General features: G+C 38.9%; 2 protein-coding genes across 3 annotated transcripts in view; one reads left to right on the forward strand and one right to left on the reverse strand.

The window, feature by feature from the left end:
* Positions 1-13,284, reverse strand: part of LOC120552713 (dnaJ homolog subfamily C member 13-like) — a 35,077-nt gene extending 21,793 nt beyond the window's left edge. The window contains 4 exon segments of the mRNA XM_039790937.1: positions 919-1,068; positions 1,763-1,838; positions 8,668-8,748; positions 13,251-13,284. Of these exon segments, the coding sequence (XP_039646871.1) occupies positions 919-1,068; positions 1,763-1,838; positions 8,668-8,748; positions 13,251-13,276 (333 nt within the window). The 5' untranslated portion in view covers positions 13,277-13,284.
* Positions 13,285-14,642: 1,358 nt separating this feature from the next.
* Positions 14,643-20,961, forward strand: lztfl1 (leucine zipper transcription factor-like 1). 2 transcript variants are annotated; one of them, XM_039790866.1, is made up of 10 exons: positions 14,643-14,946; positions 15,251-15,375; positions 15,523-15,717; positions 17,965-18,019; positions 18,488-18,562; positions 18,669-18,734; positions 18,838-18,915; positions 19,206-19,382; positions 19,561-19,664; positions 19,932-20,961. In XM_039790866.1, exons 1-10 carry the CDS (start codon positions 14,944-14,946, stop codon positions 19,948-19,950), a joined length of 897 nt encoding a protein of 298 aa, XP_039646800.1. In that variant the 5' UTR covers positions 14,643-14,943; the 3' UTR covers positions 19,951-20,961. The 2 variants fall into 2 exon arrangements, with proteins under 2 accessions (XP_039646800.1, XP_039646801.1); XM_039790867.1 differs by having other exon boundaries at positions 19,224-19,382.

Genomic DNA, 20,961 nt, shown 5'->3' on the forward strand with positions numbered 1-20,961 from the left:
AAGAGACCAGCGAGACATAGCGAGTGCTTTGTTGTTGCAGGAAACATTCAGCTATTACACAAACTCTCGGGCAGTTCAGTGCTTGTGGTTTGTTTTTTTTACGCTCGTAGTGTTTTAAAACTTTGTGGCAACAATAAAAGGCAGTGATGTTTCCTGTTAACTGTACGAGTTTCTCACACCGCCTCAAACCATAGCTCAAAACACACCGGTCGTGTGGCCGGGTTAGCTCAGTTGGTAGAGCAGGCGCACATATATATAGATGCCACGACGCAGAAGGTCCAGGGTTCGAGTCCAACCTGTGACGATTTCCTGCATGTCATCCCCCACCTCTCTCTCTCTCTCTCTAGCCGTTCTTACCATTAAAGGCTGAAATGCCCCAAAAACCAACACACCGGTCTTGACATGACTGGCCACTGGGGTTGCGTTTCTCCAAATGTTGAGTCAACTGTTCGCCGCAGGCCCGCTGTGTTGTCCCTCCTACAGCAGCCTAAACGCACTACCCCCATTCAAAATGAATGGAAAGGTCTGCTTTTTGCCAGACTGTCGGACAGCCAACGCATAAGAACATTTAATTAGTTCTATGGGGAAAAACCTCCTCCTCCTTGCCATTAGAACACATCAGCATAATGAGTTTATTTCTTCACAGTAACAAACTATCTGCTGATTCATGTTTCTGATAAGCACCTACAGTGAGTCAAAGGGCCTGTGATTTGCAAGCACTGCATTCCAAAACAGCGCATCATACATTAATTGACTTTGCTTCAACAACACAGCAAAAATGTGCAGCTGTGACACAACTAAAAAGTGTGGCTCAGCCACATCAAACACCACTTCTGAGAGCCTTTTAATAAATATGTGCATGAGGTCTGTTTAGTCATTGTGAATGATGGGTGTGAATTGAAGAGTGTTTGTCCTCACCAGTGCTTCTGTGAGCAGCTCTGTCCGGTGCTCTGTTGAGAACTTGAGCGTTTCTGACTTCTTGCCGCTGCCTTTGCGGAATGTAAGGTTGAACTCTGTTCCCTGACCTTTTCCTACCGGACCGATACCACAGATGTCCCCATAAGGCCACTGGTACCACAGACAGCAACAACACAGAGTTATAGTCACACACAAGCAGTTTGAACATAAAAAAAGAAGATGTTATGGCACTTTAAATCCCCTTTTTGCATATATAAGCAGTATACAAACATTTAATAAATAATAAGCGGATAAAAGTGTTTATTAATGTATTTGTTAACAATTGTAACTCCTCCTGTGGGCACCCGTAAATAGAGGCTAATGTATGAACAGGTAATGAATGACAAAATAGTAAAACACAGTTGTAATGATATAAACTGTCTTTATAAGAGAAGTTATAACTGCTGACAAATACTGTATATTATTAACAGTTACAACAATGTGTAATAAACAATATAAACCATGATGCCATTTTCTTTTCAGCCATTGTCTTGACTGAGGGGGTCAAAAAGTGAGGTTTCATGTCTAATGGGTCTCGATTACAACATGTTTCATGTCATTCAGTGTAAAGACATGCTCTGTGTGCATATAAAGGCTTGTGAAAATTACTGCGTTTCAGCATTTAGCAAAAAGAGCAATGTGCTTCAAATGGATTTTCATTGGTCACATCAAAAGAACTAAGAACAGCACATGCCACAAGCGCCTGTGAGGCACTGATGGCTACAGAGGAGAAAAGGCTCCTGAATGACACTCAGAATGAAAGAGTAGATAGAGTTCCTCTACGACAGGCTGCATACACACTGACCTGATTTGTTACTTCTAGCGTGGCAGGGTTGTAAGTGGTAATGCCATAAGTCCCCACTGAGAAGACTCGCTTGTACCTGGAACACAGAGATGGGATGAGTCAGAAACACAGCCTACCCATCACCAACCGCCCATGGCAGCAACACTACAACAACACGGGCAGTCGCAGGCAGTTGCATAACATTAGCAGTGAATATGAGGAAGAAGGCTCAATGTGTGGCGGTCCTTCAAACATGTGGGAGTTAGCTGAAGCAAAGCTAACCGAGCCAGTTAGCCCTGATAACTTGGGATCTCAAATATATCTCATTACATAAATTAAGCTCCATTACGTCTGCAGGATGGAGTGCGAGGAAAAGCTCAAGCAATGCAGCTATGATTTCTTAATATTACCATTACTGCTTGATAAATTGCTACTCTTTGTATGTATTTACCACCCTCTCAGTGATTTTAAAATGAAAGGTCACAACTTATCGTACGTTAACAGTTTGTCAATGAGTCACCCTTTGATTCTAAAACAACTTTTAATCGGAACTGTGGTGAGAGTGGGACTTTCTCACACAATAGGAAGGAAGTCCAAAATCTATTTTGCCAATTTTTCTTCATGTCACACTGAGTGCATGCAAGTGTGTGTGTGTGTGTGTGTGTGTGTGTGTGTGTGTGTGTATGAGCAGGCAGGCACGTCTGTGTGTGCTCGATTGCTGTGTGGGTTGCCAACAGTTTCAGTTGGCATTTCTGCCCAATTCATAGCATTCTGCCTGCTGTTTGATTTGAAAAAGGGTCATTTGAGGGTTTTAGTTATGTTAAAACAATGGTTTGGTGAGGTTTTTAGATTTGTGTCAGTGTTAAATGTAAGCGTTTATTATTTGTATCTGGTATTGTTCATCTATGTACTACATGTTCTTTTAGCACCTCCATAGCACTATTAGCGGGCACACTGAACATGCTGACTAAGCTCCTTTCTTTCTTGCACATCCGTCATGACTGGGTAACATTGAGAGGTCTGGTGAAGTTAACGGCTAATTTCTATCAAAAAGCAGAGTAAAAGGAAGTCAAATTGAGAGATTACTTCCGCATAATGCATTCGGACTTGTATACAGAGCACAATGCCCCGCGCCGGGCGCGGGGGGGGGGGCGCGGGGGGGGGGGGGGGCCCCCCCCCCCCCCCCCCCCTTTTTTTTCTCCCCCCCCCCCCCCCCCCCCCCCTTTTTTTTTTTTTTTTTTTCCCCCCCTTTTTTTAAAAAAATTTTTTTTTTTTTTTTTTTTTTTTTTTTTCTGCGGCCGGGGGGGAGGGGTGGGTTTTGTTTTTATGGTTTTTTTTTGTGTTTTTGTTTTTTTTAATATGTAGAAACCCTATTTTTTTTTTTTTTTTTTTTTTTTTTTTTTTTTTTTTTTTTTTTTTTTTTTTTTTTTTTTTTTTTTTTTTTTTTTTTTTTTTTTTTTTTTTTTTTTTTTTTTTTTTTTTTTTTTTTTTTTTTTTTTTTTTTTTATTTTTTTTAAAGGAATTTAAAACAACCATACCAGTGTTTTTGCATGTTTTGACTAAATAAATCACGTACACTTGATTTTACTGCTGATTATTTTACAACTCATGCTGCTGTGGTTCAAATTTTCATTCATACAAAGATATGAAAATCAACTTGAGAGCAAAGACTTGAAACTACCCTCGGCAAGCACCATGTCTGCTTAGATTTAGTTTGTTTGACATAAATGAAGAGCAGACATGATGCTGATTTTCATACAGGACTGGAATGGATGACAAAAAATAACTTAATTAAAAATCTTAATTACTCTGGTACAGCATGTCTTGAACAATGGTCAAAAGTAATGTAATACATGTGCAATTTGTACTAAATGGTCTAAAACAGTGGAAAGGTCATTTAACTCTTCCATAAAAGGAAGAAAATGAGGAGAAAAGAGTGCTATAAACAAGCTTTACAGGTAAAGTTCACACCACAGATATAGTTTGCGATAAGTTAAAGCTTACTCTTCATTCAGTCATACTGTACAGTATGTCTTAACAGCTTTTCCTTCCACTCCAAGGGTTTCATAATCTATCACATTGAGAAACTTCCTGTATCTAACTAAGTCCACTTAACCACTGCTTCTCCTCTTTAATCAAAATCTCTCACAAAGAAGACTGAGCTAATTATTTGTTTGACTGCATAAAAAGCTTGGACAACACAAAATAATCCGCCCGTACAAGACTCAACAAACACTAGACTTCAGAGATGCAAAGAGTGGTATAATGGGAACAAGTGAAAATATATAAGACCACGTTACAGCCCATGGTATTTACGGGTATGTAAAACAAAGTATAAAGGCATTCAAAGAATATTCAAAGAAGATTGTGATTTGCATTGTCATGCTCTGAAAAAGTGTAGAGAAGTGTTGTGCTTGTAAACTTAAATGACACAGCTAAGACAATCAATTTGTCAAAAATCACGCACACACATCTAATACTCTCTACAAGCTAGAGTCACAAGACTTGAATTAAACATGAACACGGGCACATATGGAGGGAAAAAGCTGCTTCAGTAAAGCAAAACTACAGCAGTAAAGATCTATTGTAATTTTAACTATTGTAGAAAAGTGTCTGGGGCAGGATCCAAGGGTAAAAGAACAAAATTCCTTTTTATATATGGCCAAAAGGAGCGTGCTAATTGCAGATGAGTCTAATTAAAGTTTACTTTTGGAAACATGGTCTGTATTCACAGTGAAGAGCTGTACTCCTTTCATCTGTGAAACTGTACCTGTTTAAGTCTGACATGATCCTGTGGCCTCTATCTGAGGCCATGGTTAATTAAACCTGGTACATTTGCTTGGGCTAACAAGTACGTTTTTTTTTTTTTAAATCTATCACTCTGGCAGAAAAACTACAATGCATATGTATCAATACAATAAATACTATTTTTTAATGTTAAAGACTAAAATAGTTGGTAAACAATCCAACTGGACAATTAGTTTTTGTGATTTACTACCCACTGAAGACAAAAGTAGCCCATGATATCTGCGGTTGGTACTGAAGCAAGATGAAAGAGCAGGGTATCCTGACATGACACCTCTTTCTCTTTCTGTTGGCCTATTAAAGCTCTGTGTGAGTTGCACCCTTTTCATACAGCAGACGGGCAGATGACAAAGATCTACCAAACTGAGTTTGACCCATTCATACACTGCTGTCAAAAGTTCATTTCTAGTTGTCAGCATTTGTACACGAGTGTCTGCAACTGTAAGTTAAGCTTCACTGAGAAATCACAGAAACACAAAATTAGGTTTCATTTTTATTCCTCTCTGCTTACTCGCTCTCTCATGGTCTCGACCACTCACTCATATTGTCCTGTGCTCTCATCTCTCTCGCTTCGGTGAGTCAGCTGAATGACCTTCAAATGTTATTATCAACAGTTAAGTCCACCTAATAGAGATGCTCTGTTTACCGATGCGTTCTATTTCAACTCCAGCTCTGAACAGGTATTTACTCGCCTACCCTTTTCTGACACTCGGCTCTGGCAAAACAACCACGAAACTGGCTCTGATGTTTGTGCAATACTTACATTCACCCAACGTTACCATTCGGCCAGGTACTGGACTGGGCGCTTTAGCGTGCCATGCCGATTACCGCAGTACCTAAAGCCTGTCCATGGTTCCAGCATTATGCTGTTTGGCATCCCTTCTTGCAGATTACTAATGCCCTTACAGCCCCGCTGCCTCACTTCCTACACTTAAGCTGCCTACCACCCTCTACATATGCTTTTAGTATATCTTTCTCTCATCTACCCACCCACCTGCTCACATACTGCCATATATAACCATAACCCTGCTATAATATATGTAATACGCCAGCACTAACCGCCTGTAATAATATTCTCCTCTACCACACGCCTTATCCCATGCCCACACATATATATATGCACGCTGTAGTATATATCCCTGCCACACATATATACCCATATACCTTATCTATATCTATATGCTGCCCATATGCTCTGCCACATATATATGCTTACCGTCGCTATATATACACTAATATATACACACATATATATATACTACAGCATATACCATCATACACACATATATACAGCACATATATATACATATATATACATATATATATAATACCACATATATATATATACTATCATATATATATATATATATCATATATACATATATACATATATACATACATATATGTAATATACATACATACCATATATATCCCACGCTACATATATATATATATATATACATACATTATATATATACTTACATATATAGTATATATACAGCCACATACCGCTATATATAACTACATACATATACATATATGTGCTATAGCATACACATATATATACACTATACATATATATACATACATATCACATCACATAATATATATATACTCCATACACATATATACCCTACTGCAGCACATATATACATATTGTACATACATAACTATGTACAGAGCATATATATATACATTAAATAAGCTACGTATATATACGTACATAATACACACGGGTATATATATATATATGCAGTCATGCATATATATACAGGCAGGCAGCAAAGGTGATATATATATAACACACACACACACAACATACACACACACACACACACACACACACACACTCACACACACACACACACACACACACACACACACACACACACACACACACCAGACCCACACCACCCCCCCCCACACACAGAGAGATCAGAGAGACACACAAGAGAGAGAGGATGGAGCACACACGACACACAGAGAGACACAGACACAGAGACACACACACACACACACACACACACACACAGGAGACACAGACAGAGACAGAGACAGGACAGACAAGACAAGGCAGGGAGACAGACACAGACAGACAGAGAGAAGGCACACACACAGCACAGACACAGAAAGAGAGAGACACACACAGACACACACACACACAGAGAAGCAGAGGACAAGAGAGAGACACAAGGCACAGCGCACACACACACAAGACACAGACCCCAAACGAGAGACACACACATACAGCGGGGGGGGGGGGGGGGGGCGGGGGGGCGGGGGACACAGACAGAGAGAGACACAGACACGAGACACACAAAGAGACAGACACACAGGAGAGAGAGAGAGAGAGAGAGAGAAAAAGAGAAAGAGACACAGGAGAGAGGAAGAGAGAGGGAAAGAGGAGACATACATATATACAGAGAGAGAGAGAGAAAGAGGGAGAGAGAGAGAGAGACACATATACCCTAGAGAGAGACAGTATATATGAGAAGAGAGAGATATACATATATAGAGAGAGAGATAGAGAGAGAGAGTATATATATATATATATATAGAGAGGATATATATAGAGAAAGTATATATAGAGACATATATATAGAGAGAAATATATATATATAGATATATATATATAGATAAAATATATATGAGAGAGAGAGAGAGAGAGAGAAAAAAAAGTATATATATGAGAGAGAGAGAGAGAGAGAGAAGAGAGAGAGAGAGAAAAGAGTATATATATATAAAATATATATATATAGAGAGAAAGAGTATATATATAGAGAGAGAGAGATATATAGGAAAGAGAGAGAGAGAATATATATATAGGAGAGAGAGAATATAGGAAAGAGAAAGAGAGAGAGAGAGAGAGAGAGAGAGAGAGAGAGAGAGAGAGAGAGAGAGAGAGAAAGAGAGAGAGAGAGAGAGAGATATATATATATATATATATAGAGTATATATATATATATATAAATAAGTATATATAGAATATATATATATATATATATATATATATATATAGGTATATATATATATATATATATATATATATATATATATATATATATATATATATATATATATATATATATATCGATATATATATATATATATATATATATATATATATATATATATATATAAGAGGAGAAGGAGAGGAAGGAGAGGTAGGAGAAGAGGAATAAGGGAGGAGGAAGGAAAGGAAGAAAGGAAGGAAAGGAGGAGGAAGGAATAGGGTGGAGAAGGAAAGGAAAGGAGAGGGAGGGATGGGGAAGGAGGGGAATGTAATCCCAATAACTTACAATTACTTATTTCACCAGTAAATTGCTGGTGAACAACAAAAAGAAGCACCAGATGGGAAAAGGGTATTTTACAATAACTTTGAATGCACCACAAGGCTGACGAGTTTCAAGTGAACGCACCGTCTGTGTTGTTTTTCCGACAACGGCAGTTGCGGACTTAACGTAAGCTGTCAGCATTTTAACCATTGTGTTAAATCCAGCTACTAGCTAACGGTAACGTAGCGTCCTGTGCAGCGATTCTTCTGAAAAAAATAAATAAAAAAAAAATAAAGTCAGGCACCAAGATTTTCGTTCTTATTCGGTCTCATTACTACCGTTTACGTCGGAACCGGTGCCCTATTGGCACCGCGTTTCGGCACCCAACCCTATTTGAGGGCCACCAAGGATCTACATCAAGTCCCATCTAGCTTTAGGTGTGTAATTGACCTATAATCTATAAAATGAAAACAGTTCCCCTGTGCACTAGATGATTGTGGACGTTGGGCCATTCAGACATATGTTTACAGCATAGATACAGTATGATGGCCTTATTCTCCTGTAATGTATTCTACCAAGTCAAATATATTTGTGTCAATACCTCAAAACATGTTATAATAAGGTAAATATGACAAAACATTAGTGCTGATGAGTGACTGCTGACAGTGGTCTGAAGACCTCCTATCCCTGGCTAAGATAAGGAAGTCAACACAATGGAAGTACTGAGTCAGGAGTTTTAGCATTTTCCCAAACTGTCTTTAAAAGGTGATGAAGCGAAGGGTTTAGATTTATGTTGCCTTGTAAACCAATGCCAAGAAGATGTGGAGGTGGAGTTGTGTGGCTTACTTTCCCCTCCAGGAGTGTTTGGTGGTGTAGAAACAGGCCAGGTCTTTGTTTTCTTTGACGACATTCATCTTTTCACAGGACCTACAAAACAGAACAAAAGTTATTATGACTAGAATAAAAAAGCAAGCCCTTTTACATTTTTAGTGCAGAAAAGGGTTCAGAAATTAAATAGGTGGAAGATGTATATTTGAACATTACTTGAGAGAGTGTTATATTTTTAATCACACAGCAGAGGGGAAGAACGATAACCAATGGCTCTCCATGTCTCAGTTAATGTCCGCTCCATAAGAAGTCACCACATACCGTGTACCTTCACAAGTCATTACTACATCAAGTTTATATAGTACACATTCCAATATACGGCAACACACACTTCACACAGTCCTTCAACATTTTACAGCTTGAAGGGAGAGACTCCCACCAGACGCTCCCTCGGCTACAGAACTAATACAGAGTAAACAGTGATTTTAACAACAGAGTAATCCTTGAGCAGTCCATCGCTCCATGACTGGCTGATTCTTCACTGTCATTAGCTCAGCTATGAACCGTAGCATCAACGCATGTGGTAGCACATGACTTCTGTATTATAAATCACTCTTTGACACCCTCACTCTCTCCTTTATGTATGCATTTTCACAAACTCACTTAGTATAGAGGCAAATTTAAGGCAACAACAACTGGGATACAACCTGCTCAGCAAAACAGAGAGGAAAGAAAGGGCTTTCATTCCAGCGTGATATCACAGGCACAAAACAGTGCACCAGCTGAGCATCTGTCAAAAAAGTCTGGCGCAAAGCCAGTGTGGCCTATTGATCGCTATAGACAAGCAGGGGTCTTAGTGCTTTGGCCCATTGCATTATCTGAATGAAAATTACAGATTACCAAGGATCCACGTTCTTGTCACTAAATCTGAAGTTTCCTTTTCCAACTAGGACGAACCACAAAGCATCGGTGGGATGATTAAGAGTGATGCTCTATGACAGATTTTTTCAAACAAATTAAATGAAAGGCAAAGCAGTCGACAGAGCAGAATAGAGTAAATTGAGGGAATAACTGCCTCTCCTATCCTTAGTGCAGTAAGTTGCTGGCGGTTGCAATGTGACAAGGGGAACCTGTGTCAGCATTCTGCCAGGATCCTGGAAAAATCTGACTCCAGTGTTCCTTCCTCTCCATTTCAGTGCTTGGCTGAAACAGTGGAGAACAAAATAGCCCCCAAAATGATGGAATCCACCATTCACCGAGGGGACAATTGTCTGGTGTTCAGAGAGGGCATGACGAAAAATACAAGCTTCTTTCAGGGGCCACAACACTGGACGAGAATCTTTAGACATTAGCCAGTGTCGGCGTCTCAATAATTGATGCCTGTGCTGGAGAATCAACGGTGCAAGGAACAGTCAAGAGCCAAGTTTTTCATCAACCGTTTTTTTCTTTTCAAACATGCATTTATGGAGCTGCATAATGAATCTAATCCAAAGCGGGAGGGCTGATGGAATGCACAATAGGAGATGTTAGCAGCAAGCAGCGCACAGTGTGCTCTTTGCTGCTGCAGAGGGCAGTGCAGTTTTTATTATATTACAGGGTTGAGAGCTGAGATGAGTGTAAAAAAAGACCAAGGCAGATTGCAGGATTGGGTCATGTGATTACCCCACCGACCTCTTCCTGCCTAGATTGCAGATCAATAGCAAATTATTCATGGAATATCCTTGACTGAGTTTAGCAAAAAAAGAAAGAAAAGTAAATAGGAGGACTATGAAGTACATATAAATGGAACCAGTCCTAAAGCAAAGCACACAACATTTGCATGATAACTTGTTCCTGACAGGTCACACAACTTTTTAGAAACTTTAACAAGCACAGCTTTTGGTGATTGCTAACCTATTTGTGACCGTCAGTACAATCCATATAAATAAAATGAATTTAAAAAACCCATTTGTATTAATCTGGTACAATCCCATATATGTATATTTGGTTTCTTCAACCAAGTAGCACTGCTAATAGGGTTGTATCACACCTCCAAATGGGACCCATCTTAACAACTGAAAACAAACTTTCAACCATGTTCTTGATTAACTAGAACAAGCCACAGTTATACTGTAAGTGCCATGACAATTAACATGTAATATTGTGTAGATAGCTCATCTGCTGTGTGTTTAAGTCTGTTTTCTACCCGGTTTCTCACAGCTGTTTGAAAAAAAAATGTGATCACCTGTTTTCTTTTAAAACGCACAATATAAAGAATATGAAAACTTCAGCATCAGCGTGGGTACAAGGGTCAAACGATCATCTGCAATTACATCATTATATGGCTTATGGCCCTAACCATTTTTTTTTTACACCTCCATTTAACATTATGTTGAACATAAATATATGACCATACCTGAAATAACAGTACAATGATAGTTGAGCATTATATATAAAGCAATAAAAAAAGACATCTATTGTACAGGAGGCATCTGGGCCTTCAGAATCGCATATGAATTTGAGCACATATTATCAGGAGCCTTGCCATAGCCAGGGACATAACGGGCATATCATGCTAGTTTCTGCAATGAGGATTTCTTCTTGGAAGCTGCTGCACTTAAGATGGGTTGCAATGTCCTCCCTTTATTTGCCAATTACATGAAGCAATCTCTCTGCTAAGACGGGAACTTTACGGTCAAGCACTACTTCATCGTAAATGGCTCATTGAGGATTCAATGAACCACTTGCTTGCAAAAATCGTATGTACTTCTGTAAGATATTAAATACATGAAATGCGTTAAAATGGCTAAGGGCGATTCTAGAAATCCATTTGAGAATGTGCGCTGGGTCCCGACCTGTCAAGTAAATCCATGACAAGCAGCATTAACGTTAACGTTACCTGCATCCCAAGCGCTTAGCCAAACTCTGCTTCATTGCAGCGGGCCTACAACTGTCTGGCTAAAAACAAGCACGACAGCACCGTTTCAATGATGTAGACACTGCTGCTCCTTCTAACTAGAATAACAAATAGTTCAGACATTAATTTTGTCAGCGTTTGTTTGCCAAATGCAAAAAAGGGGCTGTGGCAGGCTAATGTTGGGTTAGCTACAAGCTAGCGGCTAACTAGCACATCACTCACACAGGTTTTGCCTTGCAGCAGAGCTAGCTAGTCGCATTAGCCGCGGGGTTCAACCAAGCAAACATGGAGAAGATGGCTTGAAGACAGTGGCAGGTGGTAGCGGGTGCATTTACCTGTAAAATCGCTAACGGGTATTAATCGTAGCCGTCCCTCAGCCCCCCACCCTCCTGATTGCGACCGGTGCTTCTCCGTTTTCCCACTCTGATGCTGTAGGTGCTCAGTTACGCCGTATTCCCCCCAATAGGGCTCAGGACGCTGCCATATTCCTGATACTAAAAGTGAGCTACTGCGCACGCGTGAGGCCTGCCTGTCATGCGGCTGTCAGCTGATTGGTTTGTCGGGACGCGGAATTATCGAGATGCCGACCCGAGATCTGTTCTTCTTCATTTCCTTCAGTGTTTGTATTGATACATACAGCCGAAACTGACCTCGGAACAGTTTTTTTGTGCGGGGCTGGTCCTAGGCTGGTGCTGGCTGTGTTATCTAGTATAATCTTTAGTTTCCATTTGTGCTCATTTGAAACAAAAAATAAGCGACAGTTTAAAAAGTGCAACAAAGACTCAGATGACTGGTTCGATTTTGTCAGTCAGCTTGATAATCACTGTCCAAGTAATCTTGAATTGATCTGATGAAATGGAAACTGAATTACACTATTTCTACATGTACTCCTCGCCTACACCTCTGCATATTTTGCTTTTTGATAGCTATAGAAGATTGTAAAAACACTTAAATGCCAATTCAGCCTGATATTTGTTGTTTTTTCTTTTTATTCTTCCAGGTAGCAGTAGCCTGCTGGGTAAAAAGGATACTCCTGGGGAAATAAATATTATTGTGCCCTCTAGGGACACCAATGCATCAATACCACTGCTATTAGAATCAGTTTACACCAGTTTAGCTTATATGAAGATTGAGAAGACAAACTGGCCACACAAACACACATACAGGCACATACACAAATTTATGCCATCAAAGTCAACACCATCCCCTTTGCAAAATGTATTTCCTGAGGTTCACCATACAGCAATACGTGTCAAATATAGATGTTTGTATTTTGTCCTATCCTTCCTACTACAACAGTTTACTTAAAATGCATCTGTCAACCGCTTGTCATTGTTTTATTGTTTATTACATATTAAATTGTGCTCTCATTCGATTGGTTTCTTTGCATATTTCTGCTATTGCAGTGACCTACATTCTTCTACAATCTAATATCTTTGACAGTTTGCAAAAATATAGTTCATAGACCAGCTGCAGATATGACATCAACATCAACACTCACTAATTTTGGTTCCACCACAAGAGCTATGTGAATAATGAAAATAACCACTATGGTCTAACTGACCACGGTAAAAAAGCAGCACCAACAAATGGGACTTTAACAAAAACTGAGGAAAGTAATCTATGACTTGTAACCCTCCAGAATAAGGTTTTAACCTTGTGGTTAAAGTGGCCTAGTCCCTGTCTCAAATTGTAAGTGACTCACCGCGATTGAAGGTAAAGGGGAAACATCTTGGTCTGTGTGGCTGACTGATGTTGCACAGTGAATTTGAGCGGGCCGGGGAGCACCAAGTGGTCACATTTTGAGGCATCTGATTAGGTGAACAACCATGTGCTGCCTGTTAGTCTAATTTAATTACAGCAAGAGAGAGAGAGACATGAGGAAGAAAAGTTTCACTAAACGGATAGTGATGTCCTTTTGGCTTCAGTGACATATTACAAGTAGACAGTGCAACAGAATCTCTTAAGTTTTTATTTGGATCACATGGAGTCAAATTAGTTTAGCTGATGGAGAAGCAGCCATGATGAGTCCCATCAGTTAATCAATAGAAACATGCATTAACAGAATACTAATAGCTGGGTAATTGTGTTGTAAATATGCAAATATAAACACTGCCATATGCCTAAACTACTTTACCAAACTGCATTATCTGCAATCAGGAATTTAGAGAGATATGGATGTGGAAAATGTTTGAAGATACAAAAGAAAAACAGTATACTTCAAAACAGACTGGCAGTGGTTTAATGTGACTGAGAGATGCAGTCAAAATTGGGCCAGTCAGTGTCAAATGTAATCTTGTTTTGACCAGTAGCTTGAGATGTTGAGATCCCAATCTGAAGATTTATTATGAAACTATTAATTCACACTAGGGCATGTGATATACACTTAAGTGTCACAGAAAAAGGCATACGTGGGAGTGTAGATTATCTCAGTGTGAACTGCTGATGAGGAGCAAAGGCCTAAATCTTCTCAGGACCTCTCACAATTCTAGCTCAATACTGCCATCTACTGCTTAATACTTTACATTGACAAACAGGCCCAGTTTGTTGACATAATATTCATCTTGTACATTTAAGTTAAATTATCTTAACCTTCTTGTACCAATAACCTGTAAGATCCTTGATATAGCCCATAGCAATGAATGACCAAATAGTCGGACCTGGTGGTCATCATGTTTTGATAAAAAATATAAATGCACCTTTTTAAGAATTACCCCTTTCAGAGTGACGAACTGTTGATATTTTTGGACAAACATTTTCGTCAGAAAACATGTTGGCGGACATTTACGGAACCTATGGATTTGATATTGCTAAATGCAAAGTTGCCATCCATGTACTATATATGGCAGGATATTCAATTTAATAAATATTTACTTAAATAAATTCAAGTAAATAAAGAAAAAATAAATAAATATTTGCATTGTAAACTATTTATTAACGTATTTAATTACAATAAAGTGTCTATATGTATGTATATGCAATTTGGCGATTACGACAATGTAGTTGCATTAAGATATCTTATATTTTAGTAGTCCTAAACCATATCACTTTTGGTTACACGTTGTACGTAGCGCAGCTGAACGCACCTCTAGTAACCAAGGCAATGACGCTATTCTCCGTTACCAAGGCATTCTGAAGGCAAACACTAGCTGGATAGCTAAGCTAGCCAATCTGCCAGATAATCTTATAGCTATGATATAACCCCCGTTAACCCCTTCACCGAGTTGAAATATATGTCTAATATAGTTTACTAGAACACTCGAATCCAGCATATTACCATTAGCTTCTAGTCAGTTCGCTACGTGGCTTAAAATTAGAGGCCACCCATTTTTCTTTTGGATCATATCAGTCTACAAGCTAGCTAACTTAGTAACGTTAACGTTAGCTGCACAGCCACCATGGTAAGTAGCTGCGACCATTTGCTGTTTATGAGTAGCCAGGCCAACTGTTTGCTTTTACTAATCTTCTCGCTCTGTTTTATTCTAAGACGGGTAGACAGCTAGCAAGCATCCCCATAGATAGCACGTTGTATGTGCAAGCTCATGTGAATAGGCCGTCACGTATTAGCTAGCAGGGGGAAATCTTCTTCAGGTTAGCTTATAAGCTAGTTGTGGTTTCCATTACAGCTTCTCTCTTTCTCTCTGTCCATCTTTCATCTTTGGTGACAGTCTCTGTACTAGTTTTTCTCTTTTTGTCTCCATGTAGGCTGAATTTGGGTTTAATGAACACCATCAGAATGAAGTCATCAATTACATGCGATTTGCACGTTCAAAGATGGTCCTGAGACTGAAGACTATTGACTCATGCTTTGAAGAACTCAAAGATAGCAGGTGACTGATCTTACTTAAGTTTTTGGTATCATTGTTTGTATGGAAATTCAACTATATAACAAATGTATAATACAACAACAAAGTGTTCTTCAGTTCAGATATAACTGTAATGTTAATGCCTGCGTGCATGTATGTTCCCCTGTGAAGGCTGGTGGAGGAAACCTTCACAGTTGACGAAGTGAAGGAGATGCTGGACGGGCTGCAGGCGGTGGTGCGTGGGGAGGTGGAGATGGAGCTGATCAACACAGCCCACACCAATGTGCTGCTGCTCAGGCAGCTCTTCTCCCAGGCTGAGAAGTTTTACCTTCGACTGCAGAGTGATATCTCAGAGCTGGAGAACAGGTGAGCATTGAGGAAGGAAGCACATTCAGGCTTAGATAATAGACTAAAAACACCCAGCAAACATTTGACGAAAGGTTACACAGTCAGATTTGCTCATACAAGAGTACATCATGTTCTCATTCAGAATTTATACAACGCCTCCTAATCCTAAAAGATAATATTTATTATTTATTGAGCACAAATGTATATCTTGTTTATACCTTTGTGTACAAGAAATGGATCTTGTATGCACCAAAAATCTAAAACAATCTCACAAAATCTTATAAAATCTCTACAAACGTCAAATTAAAGTGATTTAAAATGATGTGACAGTTTAAGGTCAAACAGAGTGCCACACCAAAGTAAGACATGACCTAGGCCTCTAAACATACAATACACCTTCATGTTCATGAGAAAAAAAAAACTCCTCCACTTTGAACCACTTCCTCCTTAGTACTGTTTAGGTTTAGATCGTGTGCATGTTACAGTCTATGCCAGGCAAAAAGGTCATTTCCCAGCTGCATGCTTGCATACACTATGTGAATTACAATGGTTTCCTTTTTGCAGTTTAGCCTGAAAACCACAACTTCTGCCATTTTCTTACTACATTTTAAGGTCAGTTCACCCAAATTACAAAAAAAATTATTATAATTATTATCATATTTTGAGACTTCTGTCACCAGTCCAATGCAACAGAGGTGAGTAGAGCTGTGAATGTTGATGAAAGCATTAAAGAACTACAACCCTGAATCAAATTGTTCAAATAAACCTTTGGTGTGTTGTAGCCTTTCAACAATTCCAATTGCAGAAGTCTCTGAGCTTAAAGCTTTTCTAACTAAAAGTAAAACTTTTTGCATTGCTTGTTACCACTATTTTTTTTTTAACTAACTCTTTAATCCTTACATTTGGCAATATTAAATGTGCATATACGTATTGTTACACATTAACAATAGTTTAAAAATGAAATGTTCTACTGTTTCTTTAAATAAAGTGAATATATATATATATATATTATTAGCAACTCATGTTTTATAAGTGCATACTTTTGAAGTGGTGAAGTCGCACAAAGTTTGTGGCCACGTGGGATAAAAAGTTTAAACAGTAGAGCAAAATAACCTAAAAGGCTATTCTTGCTGTTGTTACTAAGCAAGGATGCCAAGAGTACCTTAGTGTCTTTAATTCATATAACAAGCCTGAGCAATGCAGGCATGTACATGTGATACCAGTAATGAAGATAAATTACATCTGAACTGTTGCACTGTACTTTGCACTTTTGACATTTTGGCAAAGGATGTATTAAGGCTTTTTGGTACAAATAAAGTCAGGTCTTAGAGCATATAGGTTGTTAAATATTTAGATTACCAATAATGCACAGTGTCGCAAATAAGAGGAATCTGTTCTGAAATTAAAGAATATCAATGGCAGTTGCTCAAAATATTGGATTTTGGTGTACAAATTTGAATGTCAAACTAAAGCTCAAAGCAAACGTCATCCTGTTCCTCTTTTGGCAAGTGAGATTGAGGAAGCAAGGCTTTTCCATGTTCACTGCCTATACATTATATAATCTGATCTTTAGTGTTGCAGCAAAGGGTCATTTGCAGCAAGAAAACTTCTGCGGCTGACTGTTCTTAACACGTTATGAACTCATTATCATTGTTAAGCTCCACAGTGCATGTACCCACGTTTGAATGTACTTTTGTGATATTCAGGTAAACTTCAACCAACTTCTGACCTCTGTAACCTTTCACCTTGTTAAAGCACTGAGCATGTTTTGGAAAAGTTCTTTTGTTTGTAATGTGTTTTACAGGGCTCAGCCCTACGTGACTGATACGCTGTCTAAAGCAAGGAATACGCCCCATGTCACGGTCTACGTGTGTTCAGCTGCGTTTTAAAAACCACATTTAAGCTTTTCAGAGAACAGTTTCATTCGCCACAAGCATTGTCTTATAGCCTAAGTGCTAAACTGCCATCAAGAACAAGGGTGTTCATTTTCCTTTCCAAAGATACATAACCACCAAATAGTAGAGTATTGTAGTGTCAAAAAAACAACAACCATTGTGGTAGCAAGCTGACAGCTGTGTGCGGAAATTGTACAATGCATGACAACAGGTTTAGATTAGATATTTCTTATTTTATAGACAAGGGTTCCATTTATTCTTAAAATGTATACATCATATTTGATAATATTTCAAGCCTTTTGTATTCCTTTCTCTGTCATGTTATTTACTATTCCACCATCCAATTCTTTGCTCTTCTCTACCCGTATAGGGAGCTGTTAGAACAAGTGGCTGAATTTGAGAAGACTGACTTTAAAACCGCTAAGGTGAGTGTAATGTGCCGCTCTATCACATGTAGAGATTCAAACAGAATCAGTATTGCTGTCATTAATCATTATTAATCATCGGCTTCAAAGGATATTTACACCCACATGGAATTCAGTAGCTAGAGAGCAGTGCAACGTTCCTGCACACTTTTAAGTCGTTGTATATGTCAGGCCGCCTGCTCCTCACACTTAGCCGTGCAGTTTAGAAGTCACACTGAGGTTGACCTGTGGTTCAATCACACATGGTTAAAGACAAAGAAATCAACTTTGAAACAATACTCTCATGTGTATACTCTCGCACCTTTCCTAAAAAGCAGAAACTCGTCACCTTCACATTTCTAAGAAAAGCAAACCAGATGTTTTTATTTTTTCCGTTACATCTCGTACAGTAATAGGATGGTACAGTATCGCCAACATGTTTTAGATCAAGAAATAACAACTGTCTAAAAGTGTTTACTTTATTCCCAGATAAACCAGGAAACAAGCAAGCCCAAGCTACTAGCACCACTGAATGAAGGTGGGGTGGCTGAACTTCTTAACAAGGTAAAAAAAAAAATTGTGCATGAATTACATATACAGATAAATTATAGAAAGTTGTGCCCTCATGTATTTATACACTACTTCACACCAATCTTAAATATTTCTCCAGGAGATAGCGAGACTACAGGAGGAAAATGATAAACTGAAGTCCAGGCTGCGGACTTTAGAATCCCAGGTCTAACAATTAGTTATACTTTTTTCATTTTAAACACACAGTTTTCTTATAACACATTCAGTAGTTTACGTTGTTAACTCTGTGCTTTGATTCATTTTCTTAGGCAATGAGTGCACTGGATGAGAGAACCAAGGCAGAAAGAGCTCTGAAAGACCTTCAGAAGGTGCAAGGTGAACAGCAGGTACTGTTTGGACTTGGGCTAGCAAATCTTGCACTTTCTTTTGTGACATGTTGAGTTGGCTTTCCATTTTACCACTTTTGTTTTATTAACTTTTTATTTTGTTGCATCTGAACATTTGCTGTCATTTGGTTTTATCTGCCAACTTGGACCTCGAATGGTATGTATCCAGCTGACCAAAGTGTTGCTGTTGTCTGTCACTGTGTATAGTAATAGGCTTTAGATTCCGTAGTAATAGCGATGATTGGCATTTATTTCATCTGAACTTGTATGTTGTTTTATTTCCGTTCAAGCTGGCTGCTCAATTCCAGGAGCTCAGCAGTCTGGAGGACACAGTGGCAGCTCTGAGGGAGGACTATGAAAGGTCTCTTAGTGCCAAATCTGCCTCTCAGAAGGATCTGCAGGAGAACCTGATCTCTGCCAAACATGAGCTTCTGCGAGTGCAAGAGCAGCTGTCGTTGGCAGAGAAGGTACGCCACTGTGGTGTTTACCTGCATCTGACCGTCACCAGCAATGTCAAGTGTTAATCAAATATCTTTGTAGCAGATAAACTTGCAACGCAGCCCCAGTTATTGAGACGGCTGAGATGGGTGCATTTAGCTTCTGTGCAGTTGTTTTTATCTGTTTGTGTATGCGTGTGGTGTGCAGGAGTTGGACAAGAAGTTCCAGCAAACTGCGGCCTACCGCAACATGAAGGAGATCCTGACCAAGAAAAATGAGCAGATCAAAGAAATTAGAAAGCGATTGCAGAGGTGAGCTTTCATTACGAAGTGTAAGACAATGCAATTGTCATCAGATCCCACCCGAATGTGCGATTCGTAAAGACGAATGGCTGTCTAAAAAACCATGATAGGTTATGAAAAAAATATTACGACAGTACTGTAAAACAAGCAAAAACCATTGTATTGCCCTTCCAAGTTGAATCACTTTTGTTTTCTTTTACTTGTAAAATTGGCTTTCTTACAAAGATGTTTGTCTAATTTTTGGTTTGTAACACTGTTGTTGCTTGTCTGTTTCAGATATGAGCCCAATGAATGAGTGCTACCCAAGACGGCTGGTTTAACAGGTGTCCAGAGGGTAGGACAGGACCAAAATGTATGACTGTGGTTTGGACAAGAAACCATCAGTTCCACTGCTGTAAGACAAGAGAGACAGAAACAAGCGCTTCTGCAAGGAATTGTTTATTCATGCTTTATCTGGCATCTTCAGAAGTTATTGTCTTTAGTGAAGAGTGTGAGCGGGGATGTCGGCAGTACACACAACTGATCACACGAAACACGTAGTGACAAATGATAGCCTTCTTCAGCTGTGCTTTTTTTCTACGTCTCAGTTTTGGAGCTCACTTACAGTAGCTAGCAGACTTCCCTCAGTGCTCTATGCAATTATTAGCATGTCCCTGTTTGAAGAGGCCTTGTCCATTTGCTGAATTGGACAGATTCGCACTGTCTGCCTGAAGCGTTAGAGTCTTATCTATTGGATGGTTACAGGTGATATTTAGCTTTCTAGCATTAGGTAAATGATTATTGATATTTTTATCAGTCTTAATTTTAGCAGCTGATCTGAGTTAGACCCAAGCAGATCCCAAGCCAGTTTGTTTATTAATAGTGAACAGCTTCAGAGTAATGTTTCCCGGCCTTCTGAGGTCAATCCTGCTTTAATTTTTTACCTAAAGATTTAATAGCATTTCACACAAAAATATTTCCAATGATCTGACATTCTGTGAAAGTCTGATCATCGAAAATATACCAAAATGGCTGAATTTATTTTTTCTGCTACTGCATATTGAATGATGTGGATAGTGATCTAGAATGATTTCCCTACTTCCCTACACAAAGGGCATAGAATATTTTTGTCTGGAATCTTTAACTGTGTACTTTTCGTATTGATGTGGGTGATGGAGTGTAAGAGAAAAAAACTAAATGAATATATACATGATGTTCATGAAGTAATGCTCTTGTAGAGTATGAGACATCTACCCTATAATACACTAGATGTGCATTTGTTTGTATTGTGCAAAGTATGGGGAAATAAAAGCTGTTGAAAAGTAAA

Source organism: Perca fluviatilis, chromosome 22, assembly GCF_010015445.1.
Source record: "Perca fluviatilis chromosome 22, GENO_Pfluv_1.0, whole genome shotgun sequence".
In the NCBI taxonomy this organism is placed as follows: domain Eukaryota; kingdom Metazoa; phylum Chordata; class Actinopteri; order Perciformes; family Percidae; genus Perca; species Perca fluviatilis.

Coding starts and splice junctions, on each gene's coding strand:
- lztfl1 (XM_039790866.1), top strand. Junction 15,376..15,522: donor GAAGAACTCAAAGATAGCAG/GTGACTGATCTT, acceptor TCCCCTGTGAAG/GCTGGTGGAGGAAACCTTCA. Junction 18,020..18,487: donor CTGACTTTAAAACCGCTAAG/GTGAGTGTAATG, acceptor CTTTATTCCCAG/ATAAACCAGGAAACAAGCAA.